General features: G+C 39.5%; 1 protein-coding gene across 7 annotated transcripts in view; it reads right to left on the bottom strand.

Annotated features, from left to right (window-relative positions):
- The window catches only part of LOC109915931 (poly [ADP-ribose] polymerase tankyrase-2), a 57,091-nt gene extending 38,628 nt beyond the window's left edge, over window positions 1-18,463 (bottom strand). The window contains exons 1-4 of one of the 7 annotated variants that reach the window (XM_048608818.1): window positions 18,110-18,463; window positions 11,245-11,469; window positions 1,650-1,745; window positions 1,117-1,153 (exon numbers count right to left, since the gene is read on the bottom strand). In XM_048608818.1, the coding sequence (XP_048464775.1) occupies window positions 1,117-1,153; window positions 1,650-1,745; window positions 11,245-11,469; window positions 18,110-18,329 (578 nt within the window). In that variant the 5' untranslated portion in view covers window positions 18,330-18,463. Of the gene's footprint in view, window positions 1-886; window positions 1,096-1,116; window positions 1,154-1,649; window positions 1,746-1,877; window positions 1,985-11,244; window positions 11,470-18,109 lie in introns of those variants that run through there. The other 6 variants (XM_048608815.1, XM_048608814.1, XM_020515608.2 and 3 more) reach the window with 6 other exon arrangements.
- Window positions 18,464-24,156: the final 5,693 nt, after the last annotated feature.

The following is a 24,156-nucleotide window of genomic DNA, read 5'->3' as shown; positions in this document are numbered from 1 at the left end:
GTGGTGTAAGGAAATAGGAATATAGTGGTGGTATGGGACAGTATAACTAGGGAGATGGTTGCTATTTGCTGCAGCCGTGAGTGACAGTCCCAAAGGCTCTGTTGCCTGGTTGGTGCCAGTATTAAAGATATTTCCTCAGAGATGGAGAAGAAATTGAAGTGAGAGGGGAAGGATCCAGTTGTCATCCACATGGCTACTAACAACATTTAGCAGAATCACCTTTCTAGTCTGATCAAAGAATGTGAACAGTAAGGAAAGGGGCCCTCTTGTGGCACAGTGGTAGTGTCCCTACCCCTGAACTTAGAGGCCCAGGTTCAAGACCCACCTGCTCCAGAGGTGTGCAATAACATTTTTGAAAAGGTTGGTTAGGAAAAAAAATAGGTGAACAGTAAGGAACTAAATTGAAAAGCAGAACCTCTACTTCAATAAACTTGGATTACTTCTTTAGCCAGAGGAAACCTGACACAGGGAAATAAAGTCTGGGAGTTAAGTACATAGATCATAGATTGGTGTGGGTGGAACGGACTGTAGCGTCCTAGTAAACTGAATAACTGGGGCTGCAGAGAAGGCTTTAAACTGACTGGGTTGGCGGGTTGGGTAAATGCAGGCTTAGGAAGGAAAGTGATATGCCATTTATTTGGGTAATGACACCCAATGTGTGTTCCCCAAAGAGTGCACCGGGGTAGGTGCCCGCAGTTGTCGGTGTCAGCTAACAGTCCCTCAAATAAATTGCAATTTCAGTACAGAACTGGAATACATCTCTTTCCTAATCATTGAGAGGCTTCTAATTTACAAGCAATGCAGTTTCAAGGAAATTTTGCATACCTCTTCATAGATCTTTTCAATTCTATTGCCTGTGCCTTACAACCCTTCTTGTAATAGTTACCTGAATTCCAAGTGTGATCTTTCCATCATTCAAATATCAATTCCCTCTGTGTATTATTATTTGACGACACAACACATGATAGTTTAGACCCTGCTTTGAAAGTTCAACCACAAAAAATGGATATTAATTGTAAAAGAATGATATTTTACAGATTGTCAATTAGTGCCAAGTTACCCCTCTTGGTAAGAAAACAGCAAAATCAAGCTAGTTTTCATAACTTGTGCCCATACCTTGCAGTTTCCAGCAGTTCGTCTTTTTTGTATTCACCTGTAAAGTGTAATTTAAATAGTTAAGTGTTTTAACAAAAATTAAAACTATAGCAATTAAACCTGGATTTATTACAATTCAGGTTTCACTTACTTGGCTTTCAAATTAGAAACAAATGCTACTGAATTTGCTTAAAAATACTATTCTTAGATATCCACATGTAACAGAGCAGTTGTACTCAGTACTATTCCATTGCAAAGTCATTTCAAATCACTGTGTATATCGACTTTCCCTTCTTGTTCCTTTCAAAACTTTTAAAATTTCTTTCCTATTTGTGTACCGTTTATTTTATGTAAACTGGACTACTTTATGCATTTTCCTACTTTCAGCCTCTACCAAAGCCAGTTGTCAAGAGGCCCCCAAGAAATATATACAACAGCAGTTTAGCAGCAAATTCAGTTACTGGAATTTCAACATGACTCACATTAATTGAAACGGAAACAATAAGATGTTCAAGCAAAAGTAAAGATATCAAATTAAATAATTCAAAGCTCACCTGTTAATACAGTTTTAGCAGATGGGTCAGCCAAGTCCAATGCCGTCCTTCCATCTGTATTCCGAATATGAGGGTCAGCTCCATGTTGCAGCAACACTATAACCAAGACAATGGAGAGAAGATTGGCACATGAAGTAACTTGCATTAATAGCAATAACAACATCAAAATAATAGATGAAATAATTCAAAATGCATGAAAAAGCTATGCCAATGAGTCCACAAATTTACCTATTAAGTCTTAGAGTGATGCTTTGTTGGCGGTTTCCATTGTTAAATATTGCTATGTCTGTAACTACCATAAAGCACTTCAGGAACGAGTCTGGAGAAATTGGTGTCTGTTGGAAGTTAAAAGAAAATGCTAGCACAGAAAAGTAGCTCAACCTTTTTAAAAAATATATCAGGATCCCTTGTGCTTTCTGGTTGCATTTATATTTAGAATATCAGATGCTCTTCTCAGAGATAGTTCCTACCATTCCTACCTTCACTAGAATCATTTTAGCCTGGATACTGTCTCCTATTTTAACTAGCAATCCCTGGCTCACATTTCTTCTAAGAATCTACGTACATTTATTTGCAGGGACGTGTCTTCTGCAATCAGGAAAAAAAAATGTCCAGGCATTGTGCTTTTATCAATTAAACAAGAGCTTAGGAAGATAACTGTTCTTTGTGCATCACTATGGTGGTGCTTTGAACAGAGGAGACTTGCCTTTTTTAAATAAAAATTAAACAAAAGCTTGGGAATAACAGTCAACTGGTACATCTCACATGGAAATACTTCATCAGAATCAATTTAACCAATCAGCAATCTTTTTACTCATGTAGCATAAACTGACGCTTCTTTCAAAATTTGGTATTCTTGCATCGTCCTGACATGTGCAAGTTGAAATGCTTTGAAATCACGTCACCTTCCTAAGCAAGATTAAAAAGATGTTGATACATCAAATGAACAGGCAAGAGTATGGAAAATGGGTTTCAGTGTAAGCAAGCGAGAGGTTAACTATTAAATGCCCTCTGGAATTAGGGATGCACAACAAATGCCGACCTGGTCAGCGATGTTTTGATATGTGTGCAATCTTTTTTTAAAAATGCCATGGTTCAGCCACATGTGAATTATTGTGAGCAATGACAGGTCTCACTCAAGAAGCATAAACTGTCGTTGAAAGATGATAACGATTTATCAGAATGATAACTGGACTCCAAAGGTTTAAACTAGTGCTGACTACAGACTAAGGCAGTATGCTCTGGAATTTAAAAGGTTAGGTGGTGATTTGCTCAAGATGTAAGATGTTGAAGAGAATGGAAAGAAAAACTACACCCCATTTTGACAAGTTATGGGACTTTTAGGGTAGGACTAAGGGCATAGGTTAATGAAATAGAGCCAGACCATGCAGGAATGAAATTAACAAATACCTCTTCACAAAAGGGAGAGAGAAATTTGGAACACACTTCTACAAGTGGCAAATGAAGTTAGATCATATGGAAATTTTAGAATGTATGTAGGTTTTTTGCCATTTAGATTTCAAGATTTTGTTGCCCAAAACTATTTAGTAGTATAAGGCAAAGGCAGGCATATGGAGAGAAGTCACAAATCCGATACAATCTCATCAAAAGCTAACAATCTTGAGGGGCTAAATGGTCATCACCTAGTCCTCTTTGAATTTAAAAAAGTTAAAATACTATTATAACTGCTTATTTTGCTACCTGGAAATTCAAATGAGTGAAAGCTATTAAGTGCCTTAATTTTCTGATTTGAAGTATGAATATGTCAACGTGTTTGGCTGCTTCCCTGTTTACTGAGATGACTGCTGCTGCATGCCAAAAGATTAGCACCAAATTGAAGTTGCTGCCAGAAAGAATAAAGCAACATGCGTAATTCTTTTGTGGGCAGCTTTGAGGACTGGGGCAGATGCCATTGCTTTGCTGTCAACCTAGTCCAAGAAACAAATTTTTCCAAACCGTAGGCCATATTTAAATGGCTTAAATATTATGAATATCGAAGATGCATTTAAGGGAAAACTGACGAAAGAGGAAGGAAAAGCAATAGAAGAATATGCTGATACAGTTAGGAGGAGAATGGGAAGAGGTTCATTTGGAGTATATATACTGGCATTGACTAGTTGGGCTCAGTGGCTTATTGCCACTGTATTCTGTTTAATATAACCTGGAGGATTCATATGAAAAATCTCAAAAGTCTCTGCAGTGTTAAAGATTTGTCAGTGTTAAGTGCAATGCAGATTGCTGTGCATAGCTTTGTACAAAGCCATTCAAATTTACAGGAGACAGAACTAATTTGTTCTTACAGCTCATGCAAATATTTGTCTCTCGCCACCAATTTATACTCTTTGTACAGTCTATATGGATGGCAGAGTGAGCTATCACAACCATATAGGAAGGAAAAATTGGGTTGAAATAAATAGTGTGGTGCAGAAACACAAGCGAAATACACGTTATAGAAATGGAGAACATGTTTGGTTGTTTTGAATTTTTAAGACAAAATTCCTCTGAAATTGGTATATCAGCTCAAAAAAAAAAATCACAGTTTTAAGCCAAATTATATTCCAAGCATCTTAACGTATTTTGTGCTCGTTTTAAAACATACTGCTCTCAAAGCTGACCCAATCCACAAAGGTGACCATACCCCCAGGATGAGTTATCCTCCTCTCAATGCTTCCATTAACTGTTTTATTAGACAGCCTTTCTTTGGAAAAAAACACCATTAAGAAAATTTTAAAAGCTCTTGCATATAATTTGTCTGAGCTTACTGAGAAACTGACACCACTCAACAACATAACATCTCTTATTTTATGCACCTTGGTGTCAAATATATTAAGGGGATATTAGAACAGCAGAACAAATGCTCATTCAAACGCTCATTCAAACAGGTAGTTTCAAGCAACAACTTAAAAAAGTAGAGAGGTTAAGGTACGAATTTCTGGCGCTTACGGCATGTGTTTATTTAAAATTTGGTGCAATTGCTGATGATGAAAGGATTACACTGAGTGAGTCAAGGGACCACAATTACAGCAGCCTAGGTTTAATTATGAAAGCCTTTTTTAAAAAGAGTATATCATTTAAAACCAGGCTACTCTCAGATGCCAGAATACTGATTTAGAAACGTTAGTGAAATACTAAATTAATATTCAAATGCAACCTACTAACCACTAAAAATAAACAGTTAAATTGGCGGTATGGTGGCTCAGTGGTTACCACTGCTGCTTGACAGCTCCAGAAACCCAGGTTCAATTCTACCCTCAAGTGACTGTGCAAACTCCACACAGACATTCTCCCCATGTCTGCGTGGGTTTCCTCCAGGTGCTCCGGTATCCTCCCACAGTCCAAAGATGTGCAAGTTAGGTGGATTGGTCATGCTAAATTGCCCATAGCGTTCAGGGATGTGTAAATTAGGTGGGTTACAGGGTGATGGGATGCGCTGAGGTTTGGTATGGACTTGTTAGACCAAAGCGCCTGTTTCCACACTGTAGGGATTCTGTGATTCTATGATACATAGTAAAGTGCTGCTCAACTACACTGGTTAATGGCATATTTTGCTTTCAGCAATACGCAAATGAATTAAAGTAGAAAGTCTAAAGACAATTTATTTCCAATACAGCAAATGCACTCAAAAGTAGAAATTGGAACCCTTAAATATTTACAGAACAGACTATCCCAAATTACCGGAAAACATATGAAATGTACTGTAATAAATCAAAGGGTAAATTCCTAAATTCTCCCAGACATCATGTCTTGTACATTCAGTACTCGTGTCCCTCCACCAGCATCTAAGCAGCCATGGTGAAAGAAGATAGCATTCCTTTTATACTTTAGAAAGCAGCTTAAAAATATTTAGAGTTATTGGTAACAGTGTCGAGCTGGAGGAGCACAGCAGGCCAAGAAGCAGAGGAACAGGAAAGTTGATGTTTCCGGTCGGGACCCCAGCATCAGCAGTTCTAACTATCTCGGAGTAGAGATATTGGTTTAAGTTTTCTGCAGCAATCAATACATTTTTCAAGACAGCATAGTAACACCGATCCAAATTAACAAATTTAAGAGTGAATGGATTGATTTTGATCTTGCATTGTCACCTGCAGCTAACTTAACCAGGATTTTGAAAATACTGCTTCATTTCTTCTTATGCATCTTAAACCTTTGAAATTATATGCAGACCTATTGATAAGACATTTTTGTGGTCTATCCTGATTAAATCTTAGAAGATTAATCTCAACTTCATTTGTATCATTGTACCCAAAATGTCAGGTCTTCGCAGTTCTCACTGATTGCATCATATCTTTGTAGATTCTCCTCCTGTTTGGAGAACACTTGCATCTCTGAAGTCATGAAATGTTTGTATTATGTTATGGTGCCAGCACTGGACAATTCAGATCCTGGAATAAAATTTGGCTGGATAGATGTATCTTTTTCTTTAACATGGTCATTCACTGAATTTGCAGCCTTGTGTCCAGACCAAGAAAACAACTTTATTATACAACAATACAAGAACAGGAACAGGCCCCTTGGCCCACCATGCCTGCACTGATTCTTAATCCTCATTTAGACCCACTACTTATTGCCAATGTGCAGTTTCTATCCATCTGTTTGCCTCCCATTTATGTGTCTGTCAAGATACGCCTTAAATGTTGCTAACGAGCCTGCCACCAGCACCTCCAGTGGCAGTGCATTCCAGGCACCCACCACCCTAAAAATTTCCACTGCACTTCTACCGCCAAGCTTTCCCCCCTGCCACCTTGAACTTGTGCCCTCTTGTAGCTGACCTTTCTACCCTAGGAAAAAGCCTCTGACTAGCCACCCTATCTGCCTCTCAATTTTGTAGACCTCTATCAGGTTGCCCCTCAGCCTCCATCTTTCCAGTGTAAAGAATCTGAGTTTATCCAACCTCTCCTCATAATTAAAGCATTCCAAAACAAGCAACATCCTGGTAAACCTTCTCTGCACCATCTTCAAAGCATCCACCTCCATGTGATAGTGAGACAACCAGAACTGCACACAAAATATTCCAAATGTGGCCTAACCAGAGTTTTGTACAGCTGTAACATAACTTGACAACTTTTATATTTGATGCCCAGCTGACGAAGGCAAGCATGCTGTGTGCCTTTTTGACCATCTTATCCACCTGTACTGCCACTTTCAAATTATGTACGTCCAGATCCCTCTATATATCAATTCTCCTAAGGGTTCTGCCATTTATTGTATAATTATGCAAAACACAAAAACACAAGCTATTCAAATATCGAACAGAGTTTGAAAAATCTTAAAACACACAGTAAGACAAAGGCTTTTCTATTCCCCAATACCACCCTTTGTGGTTTCGCATTCAGACAAACTATAGAATCATGAACAAAGCACCGCACTAAATTTACACTCCAGGATCCCTGCTGCCTAACACATATTGGATTAGGCCAATGTTCAGGAAGGGTTTCGCCCTGACTGTTATTTTTTCAAATCTTTCATAACAATGACCAACACCCTTATGCCACTATTTTGAAATCCAAACTTTAAAAATAAGTTTACATGTCAGGCACCTTTCTTCACACTTGATTTGAAACTTAAACAACGCACCAAGTTTCTTGTTGCTACAATTTTTTATTCATTAGAACATAAGAACTAGGAGCAAGAGTAGGCCATCTGGCCCCTCGAGCCTGCCCCGCCATTTAATAAGATCATGGCTGATCTTTTTGAGACTCAGCTCCACTTACCCGCCCACTCACCATAACCCTTAATTCCTTTACTGTTCAAAAATTTATCTAGCCTTGCCTTAAAAACAGTGAGGTAGCTTCAACCGCTTCACTGGGCGGGGAATTCCACAGATTCACAACCCTTTGGGTGAAGAACTTCCTCCTGACCTCAATCCTACATCTGCTTCCCTTTACTTTGAGGCGATGCCCTCTAGTCCTAGTTTCACCTGTTAGCGGAAACAACCTCCCTGCCTCCACCTTATCTATTCCCTTCATAATCTTATATGTTTCTATAAGATCTCCCCTCATTCTTCTGAATTCCAATGAGTATAATCCCAGTCTACTCAGTCTCTCCTCATAATCCAACCCTCTCAACTCTGGCATCAACCGAGTGAATCTCCTCTGCACCCCCTCCAGTGCTAGTATATCTCTTCTCAAGTAAGGAGACCAAAAACTGCACACAGTACTCCAGGTGTTGCCTCCCCAGGACCCTATACAACCACAGCATAGCCTCCCTGTTTTTAAACTCCATCCCTCTAGCAATGGCAGACAAAATTCCATTTGCCTTTTTAATTACCTGCTGCACCTGCAATCCTACTTTTAGCAATTCATGCACAAGGACACCCAAGTCCCTCTGCACAGCAGCGTGCTGCAACTTTTTTACCATTTAAAACATAGTCCATTTTCCTGTTATTCCTACCAAAATGGATGACCTCACACTTATCAACATTGTACTCCATCTGCCAGACCTTTGCCCACTCAGACTATCTATATCCCTCTGCAGACTTTCAGTGTCTTCTGCACATTTTGCTCTACCACTCACCCGAGTGTCATCTGCAAATTTTGACACACCACACTTAGTGCCCAACACCAAATCATCTACGTAAATTGTAAACAATTGCAGTCCCAACACGGATCCCTGAGGCATACCACTAGCCACTGACCGCCAACCAGAAAAACACCCATTTACCCCTACTCTTTGCTTTCTACTGGTCAAACAATCCTCTATCCATGCCAATACATTACCTGTAATACCGTGGAACTTTATCTTATGTAGCAGCCTTTGGTGTGGCACCTCGTCAAATGCCTTCTGGAAATCCAGATACACCACATCCACAGGTTCCCCATTGTCCACCATGCAAGTAATGTCCTCAAAGAATTCCACCAAATTAGTTAAACATGACCTACCCTTTATGAACCCATGCTGGGTGTTTCCAATGGGACAATTTATATCCAGATGTCTTGCTATTTCTTCCTTAATGATAGATTCAAGCATTTTCCCCACTACCGAAGTTAAGCTAACTGGCCTATTACCTGCTTTTTGTCTACTTCCTTTTTTAAACATTGGCGTCACATTAGCTGTTTTCCAATCTGCGGGAACCACCCCAGAGTCCAGTGAATTTTGGTAAATATTTACTAGTGCATTTGCTATTTCCCCCATCACCTCTTTTAGTACCCTGGGATGCATTTCATCAGGGCCAGGAGACTCGTCTACCTTTAGCCCCATTAGCTTGCCCAGCACTGCCTCCTTAGTGATAATGATGGTTTCTAGATCCTCACCTGCTATAACCTTCTTGCCATTAGTTTTCGGCATGTTATTTGTGTCTTCCACTGTGAAGACCGACACGAAATAACTGTTTAATGTCTTGGCTATTTCCTCATTCCCAGTTATTAAATTGGCCTTCTCATCCTCTAAAGGACCAATGTTAACCTTCGCCACTCTTTCACGATTTACATGTTTACAGAAACTTTTGCTGCCTGTTTTTATATTGAGCTAGTTTACTCTCATAATCTATCCTCCTTTTCTTTATAACTTTTTTTGTGGCTTTCTGTTGGCCTTTAAAGATTTCCCAGTCTACTAGTTTCCCACTACTCTTTGCTTTTTTGTATGTGTTTTTTTTCAATCTGATACTTTCCTTTACTTCCCTCGACATCCATAGCTGGCTGTCTCTTTTCCTACAGTTCTTCCTTATTACCGGAATATACTTCTGCTGAGCACTGTGAAAAATTGTTTCGAAACGATTCAAAATTCAATTCAATAGAATTCAAAGTAAATTAAATATGTGGAATAGCAGAATGTATTAATCATTTAGAAATCACCAAGTTACACCATGTATTATACATGCTTTTGTTTTTAAAACAGGTTAACAAATTAAAGCAGATCAGTTTTAGACAAGAATTTAGGGCACTGTGAACAGCCGTATTTCTATGAAATCAATTCTACAGGGGAAGAGAAAAGTCTTTTGGTTATGAAATTCCAATATTATATTTCATATTGGTTCTATTTGTGGTGAGATCGCATTTAGTGATTGCAACAAAAAAAGAGATTGGGTGCAATAAATTATGAATCAAGGAGAAATATATTTTCTCAGTGGCTAAAATGTGGAACGCTGTTCACTGGATGTGAATACTACAGATGCATTTAAGGGGCTTAATTAACTATAATTAAGCAACATGGCAGTTAATATGTCTAAAGTACAGAAATGAAAAATCAAAATATTACATTTCACCATGTGAAAGCAGGAGTAAATATTTATGGAGGAACTCCAGTCATGAATCTCCATATATAAGAAACTCGACTATATAACACTCATATTGGGCTTGTTTTGCCATTGTGTTTTTGTGGCCTGCAATCACATGCCCTACTGATATTTGATTTTGTCAACAGTCTGCTGAAATTATATGAAAGTCATGCATATGTGCATGGATCAACCTAATAAATCAATGAATGCCAATACTTCTACTCACCTGTGCAGCCTGTAATCTGTAGCACAAAGCATTACAAAAGAACAAATAAGTAAATAACCCCATTGTTTGAAAGAAAAAAAATTGAAGCAATTTTGTTTTACTTGTTCCGAGGTGAACAATTATTCAAAACAAAAAAAAAATTCCAGAACAAAAATGTCCAACTTTTACAGCAGCCATAATAAAATACTACAGACAGTCAATTAAATAAACCTGTCACCAAGAAAAATATAACTCCTGGAGGAAGATTAATGACATTAAAAAAATGCTAACAATACACAGAACTGACATCATAGAACAGGTCACCCAACCAGGATGTCATTGTTTATGCTCCCTTGAATGAATCTCCTATTCATTTCAACTGTGTGTCAACTCAAATGTTGGTCGTCCACTCATTAAAAGACTGGAAACCTATACACCCAGATACGTACTGACTCAAAAATCAGACAATCACTGAAATAAAAGGAGCTTTGAAGCACTGCAACTAGATAAAATTCAGCGTTTATCTTGCCTATATGAATGCATCATGCACTGGTTTTTTTTGTAGCATACTACAATCTTCCTTGCATCATTACCTTATCTCCAAAGGAATAAATGAGAAATTATTTTTTAAGTCTGGTCATTGCTTTATACGCTGTTTTCGCTTTGTACAAAGAAGATCGCAATAGTAATTACATAAACTTCTCAGCCTCATTAACCCATTACCTTAGCAGATGCCTCTAGTGAGCCCATGATAGTTATTGGTGCATGCAGAGTTGGAAGATCTCAAATCTCAAAACATGTTAACCAGCTTATTACAAAACTGAGAACCAAATATAAAAGTTCAACAGCATTTGAGGTAGAGTTTTTGCAGGATCTGGTATTAAGAATATATGCACACAGACTGTCACACAAGTTCAATGCCGAATAATATTAAATACAATTTTGTATATTTGCTGTTTAGAAAATTAAATACTTAAAATGCTTCATTGACATAAATTGATCTTGCTAAATGAAAATTGCACATCAAGAACATCCTCTCTATTACATCCAACAATCTAATTCCAGCTACTTTCTCCTGTTGCTACAAATAAGAATAAATATAATAGGTTTCATGAAGTGATTGTTAAAATTGTGAAAAAGAAAAACAAAATTATTTTCTCAAGTTTAGGAAAGCTTACCTATGCATACGTCAATTTTGCCTTTGATAGCAGCCTCATGGAGAGGTGTGTAGTTCCAATTATCCCGAGCATTAGAATCAGCGCCATGACACAGCAACAGATTGACAACTTCTGCATGCCCAAATGAACAAGCATTATGCAGAGGAATAAGGCCTCCATCATCTCTTGCATGGACATTGGCACCACTCTGTAGCAAAAATTCAACTACATCCTTCCGTCCAAATCCTAGAGGGATTGATGTATAGTCATTTAAGTTATCACTAATTACAATAAAGGCATTCTGAAGTAATTAGCGAACAGCATCTTCTTTAGGCTTTTGATTATTTATCATCAAGTTTCTTTGACTACAATTCTCTAATAAGCATGTGTCAAAAGAATTTTTCAGGGGAGAAGTTGCTAAAAGTGCATTTTGGCTAGACTAATAATTTGAGGTTAAGGCACTTCAACACAAATGTGAACTGAAATGTAAAATATCACCACAATGGTGAACACAAATTAAAATTAAGCTAAAAAGTAAATAAATGATGCTGCTTTTTTAAAGATGATTTTACTTTAAATATTTCAACAATTGACATTTTAAAGTAAAATATCCTATAGATTGCAGGAAAATTTATGGTAACTGTCTCCAGAAACACTATATTTGAAATTGATAGCTACAGTAATTTCTAACAGAAACACTGCACTTAGATTCTTGAACAAAAGAATAACCAAACTTCCCTTACTCCCTCTTTATTATTAAAGGTCAGAGAGTCGCTTTTTGAAAGAAACAACATTGAAAGACCTTTTCCAAAGCAGCAAATAAATTCTCTATTGTAGCTTGCCTTGTAATTTAAAAGCTGATTCACAGCTAAAGTCAGGATGGATTTTTGAAGTGTGGCTGAAGACAAGTGGAGGAAATAGCTGGAAATCAGTGAATTGACAGCGCAGAAACTGTGACTAGATTACTATAAATATGGCACAAAAGCCTTAATACCAGGGATTGGGACAAAGCAATGTACATTAAGACAGCATTGGCAACACCGGAATGGGAATCGTCTACCTATCGGGAAGTTAAGACATGGTTGGCATTGGCGAAAAATAGCTACCAGAAATAGAGCTTAAAGCAGAGAAAGCAGGAAAGAATGGTCACATTGGTGACAAAATGAAGTTGGATCTCAGATGATTAACAGAAAAGGAGATTCAGAAGAAAGCTGTTTGAGCAGGCAGGATTAGATTTTCAAAACAGTCGGTAATGTAAGCAGTTGGCACAACACACATCACTATTTATTCGACAAAGATTAGAACAATGCTATGACAGGCCGCAGTCTACATAGGAAAATGGAAATATGACAGTTAGTTGATGTTTTTAGCAATATACAGAATTGTTGCATCATTTGAATTTAGCTGTACTGGCATGTCTTGCTGTTCCTTATTCCTCCATCGTTCTTTCCTTTCTCACTATGCAAGCTGTATGTTGTAGAGAATGCAACGTGGAGTATGCCAAATTCATGCCCCCCCACTTTTTGGGGCTTCTTCACCCTTGCACCCACGTCCAACGTCTCTTTTCTAGCATCCCTCGGCTCCAGTCACTAGCCCAATCTCTTTACTATCTAACAAACCCCATCAGCCTCTTTTCACATCAGTCACTCCATCATTTAACCTAGCTTGCACGAGGGCAAGTCATAAGAGCATTACTGGCTGGGATAGCATTTATTACTATTCCTAATTCCTCAAGGTGTTGGTTGTGAGCTACTTTCTTGAATCACTGCAGTCCATGTAGTGTAGTCTGGTGCTTTATAATGAGGAGAGTCTTATATTCTTGAAAATGATTAGTTACAAAATACAGGATGAGATTAAAGTGATTCCAGTAGAGACAATTTTCTCAAAAATTACATGGTACTAACATTATGTAGCGTTACTGGTGGAACTTCTTTCATTTTGTTTGTTCTAGTTACATGTAGCACTGCATCCAACACCCACTCCAGAGAATAAAAGTGGCAGTCAATTCTTCACCAAGCTGAAAAACCCATTCCTCAGTTGCTTTTGTCTCCAGTTTCGAGCCAAAAGCCTGCTATGGTTTCACTTCTCTGTAGTTCTGGAGCATAGATTTCAGATTTATCCTAGAGAATCAACAAAATTGTAACTTTAAGTTTTCCAACACTTGCATTTTTGTTCCACAAATATTTGCTGCTGTCATTTGCTGCTTCAGTATCTGAAGCAATCTACATCCATATGCAGCAAGACCTGGTCAACATTCAGGCTTGGGCTGATAAGTGGCAAGTGACATTTATGACATACAAGTAGCAAAAGACCATCACCTCTTGATATTCCATTAACAAAATTACCTCACTATCAACGTCCCGAGGATTACTGTTGACCAGAAACTGAACTGGACCAGCCATATAAATACTGCAATTACATCAGGTCAGAGGCTTTGAATTCTGCAGCGACTAGTTCACCTCTTGACTCCTCGAAGCAAGCACACCATCTATAAAGGCAGAAGTCATGAATTTGATCGAGTCGTCCTGCCTCAGTGGTGTGGATGAGTGCAGCTTTATTCATTCATGGGAATGACGGCATCGCTGGCTAGACAGCATTTATTGCCCATCCTGAATTGCCCAGGGGACAGTTAAGAGCCAACCATATTGCTGTGAGTCTGGAGTCACATGTAGGCCAGACCAGGTGAGGATAGCAGATTTCCTTCCCTGAAGGACATTAATGAACGAGATGGGTTTTTCTGACAATTGATTCACGGTTATCATTAGATTCTTAATTCCAGATACTTATTGAATTCAAATTCCACCATCTGCCATGGTGGGATTCGCAGCCCAGTCCCCAGGATGTTATCTGGGTCTCTGGGTTAACAATCCAATGATAATACCACGAGGCCATTGTCTCCCCTTCGACATTCAACAAGCTTGATGTGATCGAGGACAAACCAGCCTACTTGACTGACATCCCACCTACCACGTTAATCATTCAGTTCCTTAACTAGGGTACATTGGCAGTGTTCACTAACTACCAGGTGCACTGCAGCAACTCACCAAAAGCACCTTCCAAGTCCCCATAAAAGTACAAGGCAGATGTATGCGAACACCATCACCCGAAAACTCTCCTCCAAGCCACCCATAACTTGGAACTTGCTCATGTTCCTGGGTAAAAACCTTGGAACCTCCTCCTTACAAACACCATGGGTATACCTGTATAGAATTGACTGCAGTGGTTCAAGGCGGCAACTTACCAGCAACCTCTCACGGGCTCATTACAAGCTTTCAGTTAACATCTCAGTTATTTTCTTCCCCTGATATAGACATCCTCAATAGTTGTATCAGTAGTTAAATCTTAAGATTTGAAATATTGAACAACCAGAAACAAATTTTGTCGCAACTTTGCCATTTGTTTAAATCTGCAATTAGATTGCTGCTAAAGGTGTTCAATGTACTGAATTGCTAGTTTTACGTCAGTTTTTGATTTGCTGTCTTGTTACCAGGTAGGAAAACAAAAATAGTAAAATTACCAGATTGCTGACCCAAGAAGAAACCACAAAATTTTCTCATGTCATTTTAGCAGACATGAACTGCATTTGATTAAAAAAAAAGCACAATTTGACATGATTGAATATTTAAACTACACAAGCAAAAGCTCAAGGTAATTATCCAGTCTGTATAAATAGGGAACTTGTTTCTCAATTAGAACATCTGAAAACAGCTTTTTGATCTTGGATATAAAATTCTTAAGTCACTCAGCCTACTATCTCCAATATAAATAAATGGTCCATTTTCTGACCATAAATGGTCTCCTGAGCATAACTGAACAAACAAGGGATAGGAGATCAGAAATTGGTGGATAGACAAAGTACTCAGTTAACCACTAATAAGACAACAAGGAGTGAACCTGGATTAGGATGGTCAATTAATCATGGAGATGAGCATGGAAGTGGGATAAGAAAATGCTGAGAATGACCAAGCAGTTTAAAATCTGCTCCTCACTGTCAGTCTTGCTAAAAATATGCTTCAACAACAATGCTGCAGAAATTCAGCAGATTTGTGGACAGAGAAAGAGCTAACATTTCAGGTCCAATGTGATTCTTCAGAATACAAAGCAGACACAGAGCTACCTGACAGACCGTTGGTGATACCTTCTGCAACAACCCTGACCCACGCAAATATTCTGTCACCATGATTCAATCACCAGTCCATCACTCATCAGCTTGGGCATCCTTTCACTAACCCAATTTAAATCTGCTTTAATTGGAAGATGGCACAAAACAGCAGCCAAGGTACTCAGCTAGGCATCTGTAACATCTGGATACTTTATGGGAATGCTGAAATTTAATCCCCACCTCTACTACCTTCCCCGTTGCCAGGAAAAGGGGGAGGTAGCCTGACTGGAAGGTTGTCACCATCTAATTATATGACTGTAATGTAGCATGTTTGCACATCTTAGCTTGCCAGAGCCAAGGGATGAAAATCAATTAGTTACTTCATCTGTCACAGCATTGCCTTCATGCATTGTTATACAAAACAATTCTCAGACGAGGTATCTGAAATTGCTCTGTCATCTGATGATCCTGTTAAACACCTCCCTAGTTTTCACACTTAATTGATTTTCTCCTCTGATAATCTATCATTTTCCATTTTTCATCTTTTTATGGGGCCTCAATCCCCATGCATACATAATGTGGAGAACTACACATTGTATCAGGTACTGCACTTTCACACATTGTGATGGGCAGCCAGCCATCACAGACTACCTGAACACCAAGGGATTGTAGCCTTTTCTGGTTATGTATTTTTGATAGTTCTATGGGTGTTGTGCCACTGATTGCCTCTAGATGCAAAATATTAATTCATTACTGCACTCATACCCGTGTCATTGGGAAATCTACTTTTTGCCTCTAATTACCCCTACTCTTCCTTTTTCCACCCTTTCACTATTTATGTTACTACAGAATAATTTGGGGATCCCCATTCGCTTAGTTGCCAGTCTTTTATTTAAAAAAAAAAGTCCTCTCTTTGCATCTCTTATTTAGTTCCTCCCCATCCCTTCTAAACATTTGGTATTCAGCTTGGTTCTCAACATTTTCTACCAGGCACCTACCATAAGCACACTTTCTTGATCTTAATCTCTGTCTCAAATTTTCAGTCAGGGAGCTCTGGGTTTGTTTGCCCCACCTGTGCCTTTTAAGGAAATATACCTAAACTGTATTCAAACCATCTCTTCTTTGAAGGTATTATTGTTCAACTACTACATTTTCCATCAACCCTCAGTTCCAGTCTCTCTGACCGAACTTTATTCTTGCCTCTTTGAAGTTTGCTCTCTTCCAACTCAATTTTACACTGCATTGTTCTTTTCTACTATCATCCGAAATATTATGGACATAATTATCACTGTCTCCTAGACAGTGTCCCAACTGACACTTGATTTACCTGATCACCTCATTCCCAGGTCTGGCAATGCCTCCTTTTTATTGGATTGGGCACAATGCCATAGACAATTCTCCTGAACACAAGCCAAGAATGCTTGCCCTTCTCTGCCCTAAACATTATCACTTTCCACTTCTCTATTTGGGTAAAGTTCTCATGATAACTACCCTACCATCCTGTACTGTTGTCAGTTCTCTGCAGATATGTTCCTTCCCACTAGTTGGTACGTATGCTACACATGCAACTTAATCGTAACTTTTGTGTTCCTTAGCTCTAGCCAAATTGATTCTATTTTTGAACCCAAAGACATCTCTTTCTCCAGTAGTCATCATTACCTTCACTCCTCCTCTATTATCTTCCTTGAACACCCCATAACCAGAATATTTAAGTCAGTCCCACTCTTCCTTCACAGGTCTCTCTTATTGCCATATCATAATGCCACATGACAATGTGCACCAGAAACTCAATAATCTAATTCTTACATTCAAATCATGCACTGTAATCCTGATTTAGGCTGCTTTAATTTAACCCTTATTCCCATTTCATCTATTAACTTAATATTTGCAATTCTGATGCTGTTTCTCCAAGCATTTTGTGCACACTGGAATTACTCCCTAATATTGTCTCCTGGTTCCCACACACTGACAGAGTTAGTCTAAAGCCTCCTCGACAGCACTAGCAAAACACCCAGAGCCAGTCCCAGGGACTGGACGCTCTCCAACCCACACCATGTTTGTAGCCGTACATCCACCCGCCCTAGCCTCCGATTTCTGTACTCATTGGCATGTAACACTGGGAGTAAAACACAAAATACCATCTGCTTGCTATATATTTTTTAAACTGACTCCTGACTGCAGGCACACATCTCTTCCTGCCTCTTCACCACTCTGTTCCTTTAGCTAATTAGTCGCCCATCACTACCAGTTAGCATCTTTCCTTCTTGTACTGTTGGCCCTCCGGTGATGCTACTTGGTCTGACGCTTGCTGCGCTCCCAAGGAACCATCACCCTCACTTGTATCCGGAATGGAAAGCCGATTCTTGAGTGGGATCTTGGGACTACTATTACCTGTCTAGTTGTCTTGGGACTGTCTGGTGGTCAATCATCCCCTACCTGCAGTATGACTGGCTTAATGGAGTGGTAATGAAACAATAAACAAAAATAAATGTCTTTGGAAGAGGTGTGATTGGCGGAACGATAAACAGTCGCAAATCAACATCCACAATATTTCCATTCCGTATATATTTTGAAACTTCTGCAGCAAGTTCAGTTGCGGACTTGGGGTGAATCCACACAAACAGACAATATCTGATCGACGTGCAAAAAGGAAAGCAAACAAAAAATTAAGCAGAAAATAAAAGAAAATAGCAACTTCACGTTTGAGCAAATGAATACGGGCCTCGACCGAGGCCGCCATACCGTGCTGCGGAGGGAGGGGTGCACAGCACGGTTTTAACTTACCTGCAGCGAAATGTAAAGGGGTCGACTTGCGTCCTACCGTGTCCCTGGCGTTCACATTGTCGGCCCTTAGCAGTCTCCTCACCCGGGCCACATCCCCGTTCCTGCAACCCTCGAACAGCTCTCTGGTCGGGTCACGATGAGCAGACATCGAGGTCGATAAATGCTCCCCCGAGCTGGAGGAAGAGGAACCGGCCACTCCAGGGCAGCGACGAGACGCCATGGAGGAAGGGGAAGGGAAAAGGAGAGGTGATGTTCGGCACCCGCACCTCCCTCCTTTCCCCTCTCCTCCAAACCACCAGCAGGAGCCGCTCGAGCTCCCCCGATCTTTTGTCCCGCGCGCCAGCCACGGCCCAACCGCCCGCGTCACGTGAGCACAGCCGGCGGCCGCCAGGGAAAGACGCATGTGCAGCTTTACCATCCCGAGGATGTAGGGGAGAGCAAGTTCTTACCTTCAGGTAAGAGTTCCCTCTCCTTCTCAGAAGTAGAAAGCAAGTGAATCGTAACTGGTTCCTAAAGGTAGCCTTATTCAAAAATGATATTCCGACCTATGATTTTAAGGGCACACCTGAGATTGTAACTCGTAGACAGGTGGAGGGAAAACAAAGTTAACTCTTTACAAGCTTAGGCTTCATCCTTTAATACTATGTACAACCATTTCCGCAAAGATATACCAGGTTCTCACCTTTTTGTTAACCACATGTTCTCTGAACTCTAATGATCTTCTATGATCAGCCATGATCATATCAAATAGCAAAGCAGGCTCAAGGCGCCGAGTTGCCTGTTCCTAGTTCTTATGTTTTTTTTCCGCCTGTCTACTTTCTATCTTAATAAATTCCACCCGTACTGTGCTGTTTATACCGTTGTAGGAAGCAACTCCATGACATCATTGTGAGGTTGCTCCATGGTCCTAAAACTCTGCCCATAGCTGATGGTTAGTTAAATAGAATATTCAAGGTTATGGGGAATTAAAATGGAGGAGAATGGCACATAGTCGTAACACTCATTCAGAAAACAGGTGCAAACGCGATGAGCCAAATGATCACCTTCCTCCTGCACCGTAATCGTGAGATTCAGTTACTTATTGAAAGCCATGATCTTGATGAAAAGCATTTGGCAACGTTCCCAAAGAAGAGTCATATTGTACTCAAACATTAGCCCTGTTTCTTATTCCACAGATGCTGCTGGACCAGTGGAGTCTTTCCTTCTCTTCTATTTTTATTTCAGATCTTCAGAGCATGCTCAGTTCTTTTGTTTCTATTATTGTTGTAGCTCTTTTATTGTTAATTAAAACACAAAGCTGTTATCACACTCACTTGAATGTACATTCACTTAGAAGTGATATCATCCCGATAAAATTTCTCAATTGAAATTACACGCTTTTGTGTAATATCTTGCACATTGCTCACAAATTATCCTGAAATTATGCCAAATCTATCTACAAACTGTAATGTGAACGAGTAATTTGATTTCGCTTACAGTTAAATTACAGCAACACCCTCCGCTCCCCTTTGGAAATTGCAGTGCAGTAACGTCTGCATTGGAACCATTATGTGAGAGTTTGTGGATACTGAGACTGATCCTGAAAGCCAGATCTGCAGTAAATATCACTGATTTGATGCCCAACTCAAAATCCTTTGATTTCAGGATATTTCAATACATAAGATAGCAGGAATTTCTGGTTAGTTTTTGCCTGGAATACAATCACAACTTTGATGTTAGCACAAGCAAAAGAAGGTGAGAGTCAGACTGTTACAAAAGTAGAAATTGCTGGAAAAACTCAGCAGATCTGGCAGCATCTGTAGATTAAAAGCAGAGTTAACATTTTAGGTCCAGTGACCCTTCTTCAGGAAGATGTGTCTCCAGCAGTTTTGGTTTATGTATCAGACTTCCAGCATTTCTTTTGTTGTTTTTGAGCATCTGACTTTGCACAGTGGCAGTATGGTGGCCAATGGGGTTTAACCAAGGCACGATCATTGCTAATTGAAAACTATTAGCAGAGTAAGGTCAACCAAGGGGAGATAGAGGAAGAGATCCTGCAGACACTGTTCTGTCCAACAGGTACAACGTACTTGATATTTGTCAGGGTAAGCAAAAAGACTTGCGGAAAGAAGTCACAATGCTGACGTCAGCACCATGGAGCAGCAAGGTGTCCAAGATGGGGTTTGAAGGAGATAAGGTAGGAGGACCAGAATAGGAAAATTGTGCTTATAGAGGACTCACCATTAGTGAGATGGTTGGCATCTTCAGTGGTTATGGTTGAGAACCTCAGAAATCTGAATGTGGCTGGAAATTATCAGGTCTAATGATAACAGGGAAGAAATGGAGTAATTTCTCTTGATGGAATATTAGGAGTTAGGAGATAAATTAGAAATCAAGAGCTCAACAGTGGTGATCTCAGGAATATTACACAAGCCATTTACTAGCTGTCAAAGGGCAAAAAAGAGCTGGAAGATAATCATGTGACTAAGTGTCGTGTCACACTTAGCAGAAAGTGAAGTAGTTGTGGTGATTGGCAGTCAATCATCACAGCCCCAATGACCATTCCTAACAAGAGAAAATTCAACCATAACCCTTGACTTTCAATGGCATTGCCATTGCTGAATTGCACATGATCAACATTGTGGGAGTTACCATTGACCAGAAACTGGTGGCAGCAGTTTGTGTCATTGACAAGATGCAATGCAACTGCAACAACTCATCAAGTCTCCTTACATTACACTTTCCAAATGCATGACCACCACCATCTAGAAGGTTGAGAGCAGCAGATACACAGAAACAGCACCACCCGCATGTTACAAAGTAGTTAGAAATGGACAGTAAATGCTGGCCGAGTCAGTGACACCCTTATTTTCTAAATAAATGTAAAATAAACTAAAAGGGTGGTGTGAGATGGTGTTGAATTTCATAGGGTTCTGGCGGCATTACAGAGACAGCAGTATTGTATCATAGATCAATTCTGAACAGAAAAGAGAATTAGTGTGAGAAAGGGACTTTACAATAATAAATGAAGGAAAGGTGCAGTCAGAGACAATAGTAAAAATGTAACTTTAAAATGGAATAACATCATAGTTTAAGGAACAAATATGATACAGATATTCCAAGTGAAGGGATTACTGAAGTAACTCATTATTACAGCAAAGTTGTCATATGGGAAACTTGTTACAATGTGAGAAAGGCAGAATCAGAGTGAAATGACAAGTCATGGTCCCTTGTCAAAACAACAGTTCTATATACTAATGAGAAGATACCAAGAACTGCAGATGCTGGTGTCAGAGTTAACACAGTGTGTGCTGCTGTATAAACAAGTCAATGAACAAAAGAGATATAGCAGGTGACGTCATTATGAATATTTGGCTGAATTCTAATAATAGCTAATGCACCTAGGTCATTATACAACTGCAGAGGTAAGGAAATTCGTTGCTTGATTGATATTTCTGTTAACTTCTAAGGGCCTGCTGTTACTTTGAAGAGTATTTCCACTGTATTTTTTTTAAATTCAGGATTATTTATATGCAGGATTAAAAGGTGTGGGGTAAATAAAAACATCTGACTTTGAAACTAGATAGGACTGTGACTGATTATAGCTTTATGAGAAGTTAAGAGGCCAATATATTTCAACATAAATATTGAATGCCCTTTTTTTCTGTTTTGGTGACTTGAATCTGTTGTTCCCACTGGTTCACAATTTCTCTGAGGGGCTGTGAACCATGTCTATATGCCGGAGGGGTCCAACTTCATTGAAGTTGTGTTTGGGGAGTTGAACAGCTCCCAATGAAGCCATCAGGGGAGGTGTTTCTGCACAGAGGATCGTTACTGCATCCTTGTCCCACGTTGATGAAAACAGCTGGAAATGGGAAGAGAGGTAGGAACCTCAGAATCATATCCTGCCCACCATATTTACATAGCTCTCAAATCAGTCCAGTTTGGCAAAAATCCAGGCTCAGGTTGTGCAACCAAGCATTGATTATGGCATGATTGTTCTTTATCTCAGTGCATGCACTCTGTTCACATAATGATCACTTTCTGAGCCTGCCCTGTCAGCAAGCACGTTGTTTGCTGGTAACACGAAATCTGAAAATGCCTGAAATTAGTATCCCATCAGATGTAGAAGCGAAGGACTTTCAATAGTCATGGAACCATTAGGTATTATCTTAGGAAGCAGAAGAAAAGAGAAAGAAAATAACCCTTAAACTAGAAATCTACAATCACTCTACTTTCATTATTTTATAGGAAATGTCTCTGACACAATTGACCAGCATCAGGAGGAAGCAATAAAAAAAATCTCAAAAATAAGGTTTGAAATAAAACCTTCCACAACTTTTATTTTCCTTGCTAGAAGGCCCTCTATTTCTGTTGTAATAATGGCTTTCACTAGAAAATACTGCTCTACTATAGAATGTACTTTAATAATTGCCACCTTTTAAATAAATATACCATAGCAGCAATGGTAAATTTAGGCCACTCCAATGTATATGATGATATCAACTGTGCAATGATAGGCGTCGTGTTCTGACCTTGTACTTCTAAACAGATGTCTTTTATGCTGAGGGTGCAAATCAAAAATGTATTCGTGCACAGTGTCTGATTTTCTGACAACCTAATATTCGGGACTGTGATTGTTTGCTTGGTAGTGTTTATTGATTGCTCATTTTTCTATGGATTTAGGGGAAAAAACCTGGAATTTTTTGAGCTGATCAGGGTCATTTTAACCCCATTTTACCTCAAACTGAGTTATGTAGAAGGGCTGTTCTGATGAAGAGTCACCAGACATGAATCATTAACTCTGCTTTCTCCGCACATATTCTGCCAGTCCTGCTGAGTTGTGCCAGCAATTTCTATTTTTGTTTCAGATAGTCATAGAGCCATACAGCACAAAGACAGACCCTTCCATCCAACTCGTCCATGCCAACCAGACTTCTCAAACTGACCTAGCCCCATTTGCCAGCATTTGGCCCATATCCCTCTAAACCCTTCCTATTCATATACTCCTCCAGATGCCTTTTAAATGTTGTAACTGTACCAACCTCCCCTTCTTCTGGCAGCTCATTCCATACATGCACCAGCCTCTGCGTCAAAAGGTTACCCTACAGGTCCTTTCTAAATTTACAGACTCTCACCTTAAACCTATGCCTTCTAGATTTGGACTCCCCTAACCTTGGAAAAAGACATTGGCAATTCACTCTATCCATTCTCCTCAAGATTTTATAAACCTTTATAAGGTCATCCCTCAGCCTTTGATGCTCCAGGGGAAAAAAACCCAGCCTGTACAGCCTTTCCCTATAATTCAAACCCTCCAGTCCCAGCAACATCCTTGTAAATCTTTTCTGCACCCTGTTAAGTTTAATAACATCCTTTCTATGGAAGGGCAACCAGAATTGTGCACAATATTCTGAAGTGGCCTCACCAATGTCCTGTACAGCCGCAACATGATGTCCCAACTCCAATACTCAATCTTTTGACCAATGAAGGCAAGTGTACCAAATGCCTCCTTCACCACCCTGTCTACCAGCAATTCCATTTTCAAGGAATTCTGCATCTGCACCCCTGGGCCTTTGTGCAGCAGTGGACACAGCACTGATCCTTGTGGCACACAGTTGGTCACATGCCTCCAAACTGAAAAGCAAACCTCTACTCTTTCTTAAACAAAAGACGGAAACAGAAAAAGCCAAAAAGTCCTCCGATACTGCTTCCTTCAGACATTCCAGGGATAGGGACAGCATTGAATGAAATACAGACTAAAGCGCACTGTACTCGTTTGAAACAGAAGGCACGTTTTCTTGACTTTGTTGAACGAAAATGAAGTCCCTGTTACTTGGGGAAAGCAAAAATAAATGAAAAATGGCTCTCCCTTCACTCTGTCCCCACCATCTTCTCCTGGGACAAGAAGAGGCCAAAATATAAAACATACTTTCCTCAACTCAGTTGAAATCAGATTTCTGCTCTGTCCCCATCGAAAGCAATCAGGACAGGGACAACAGGGATTCAAAATCCAGTGGAAAGTTTCTCTACTCATTTTAAGTAAAAAAAAAAAACTCCCTTTACACCAA

The sequence above is a fragment of the Rhincodon typus genome, chromosome 20 (genome assembly GCF_021869965.1).
Source record: "Rhincodon typus isolate 14 chromosome 20, sRhiTyp1.1, whole genome shotgun sequence".
Lineage (NCBI taxonomy): Eukaryota > Metazoa > Chordata > Chondrichthyes > Orectolobiformes > Rhincodontidae > Rhincodon > Rhincodon typus.
Note: the sequence above shows the minus strand (reverse complement) of the source record. Positions and strands in the feature narration are given on the sequence as shown.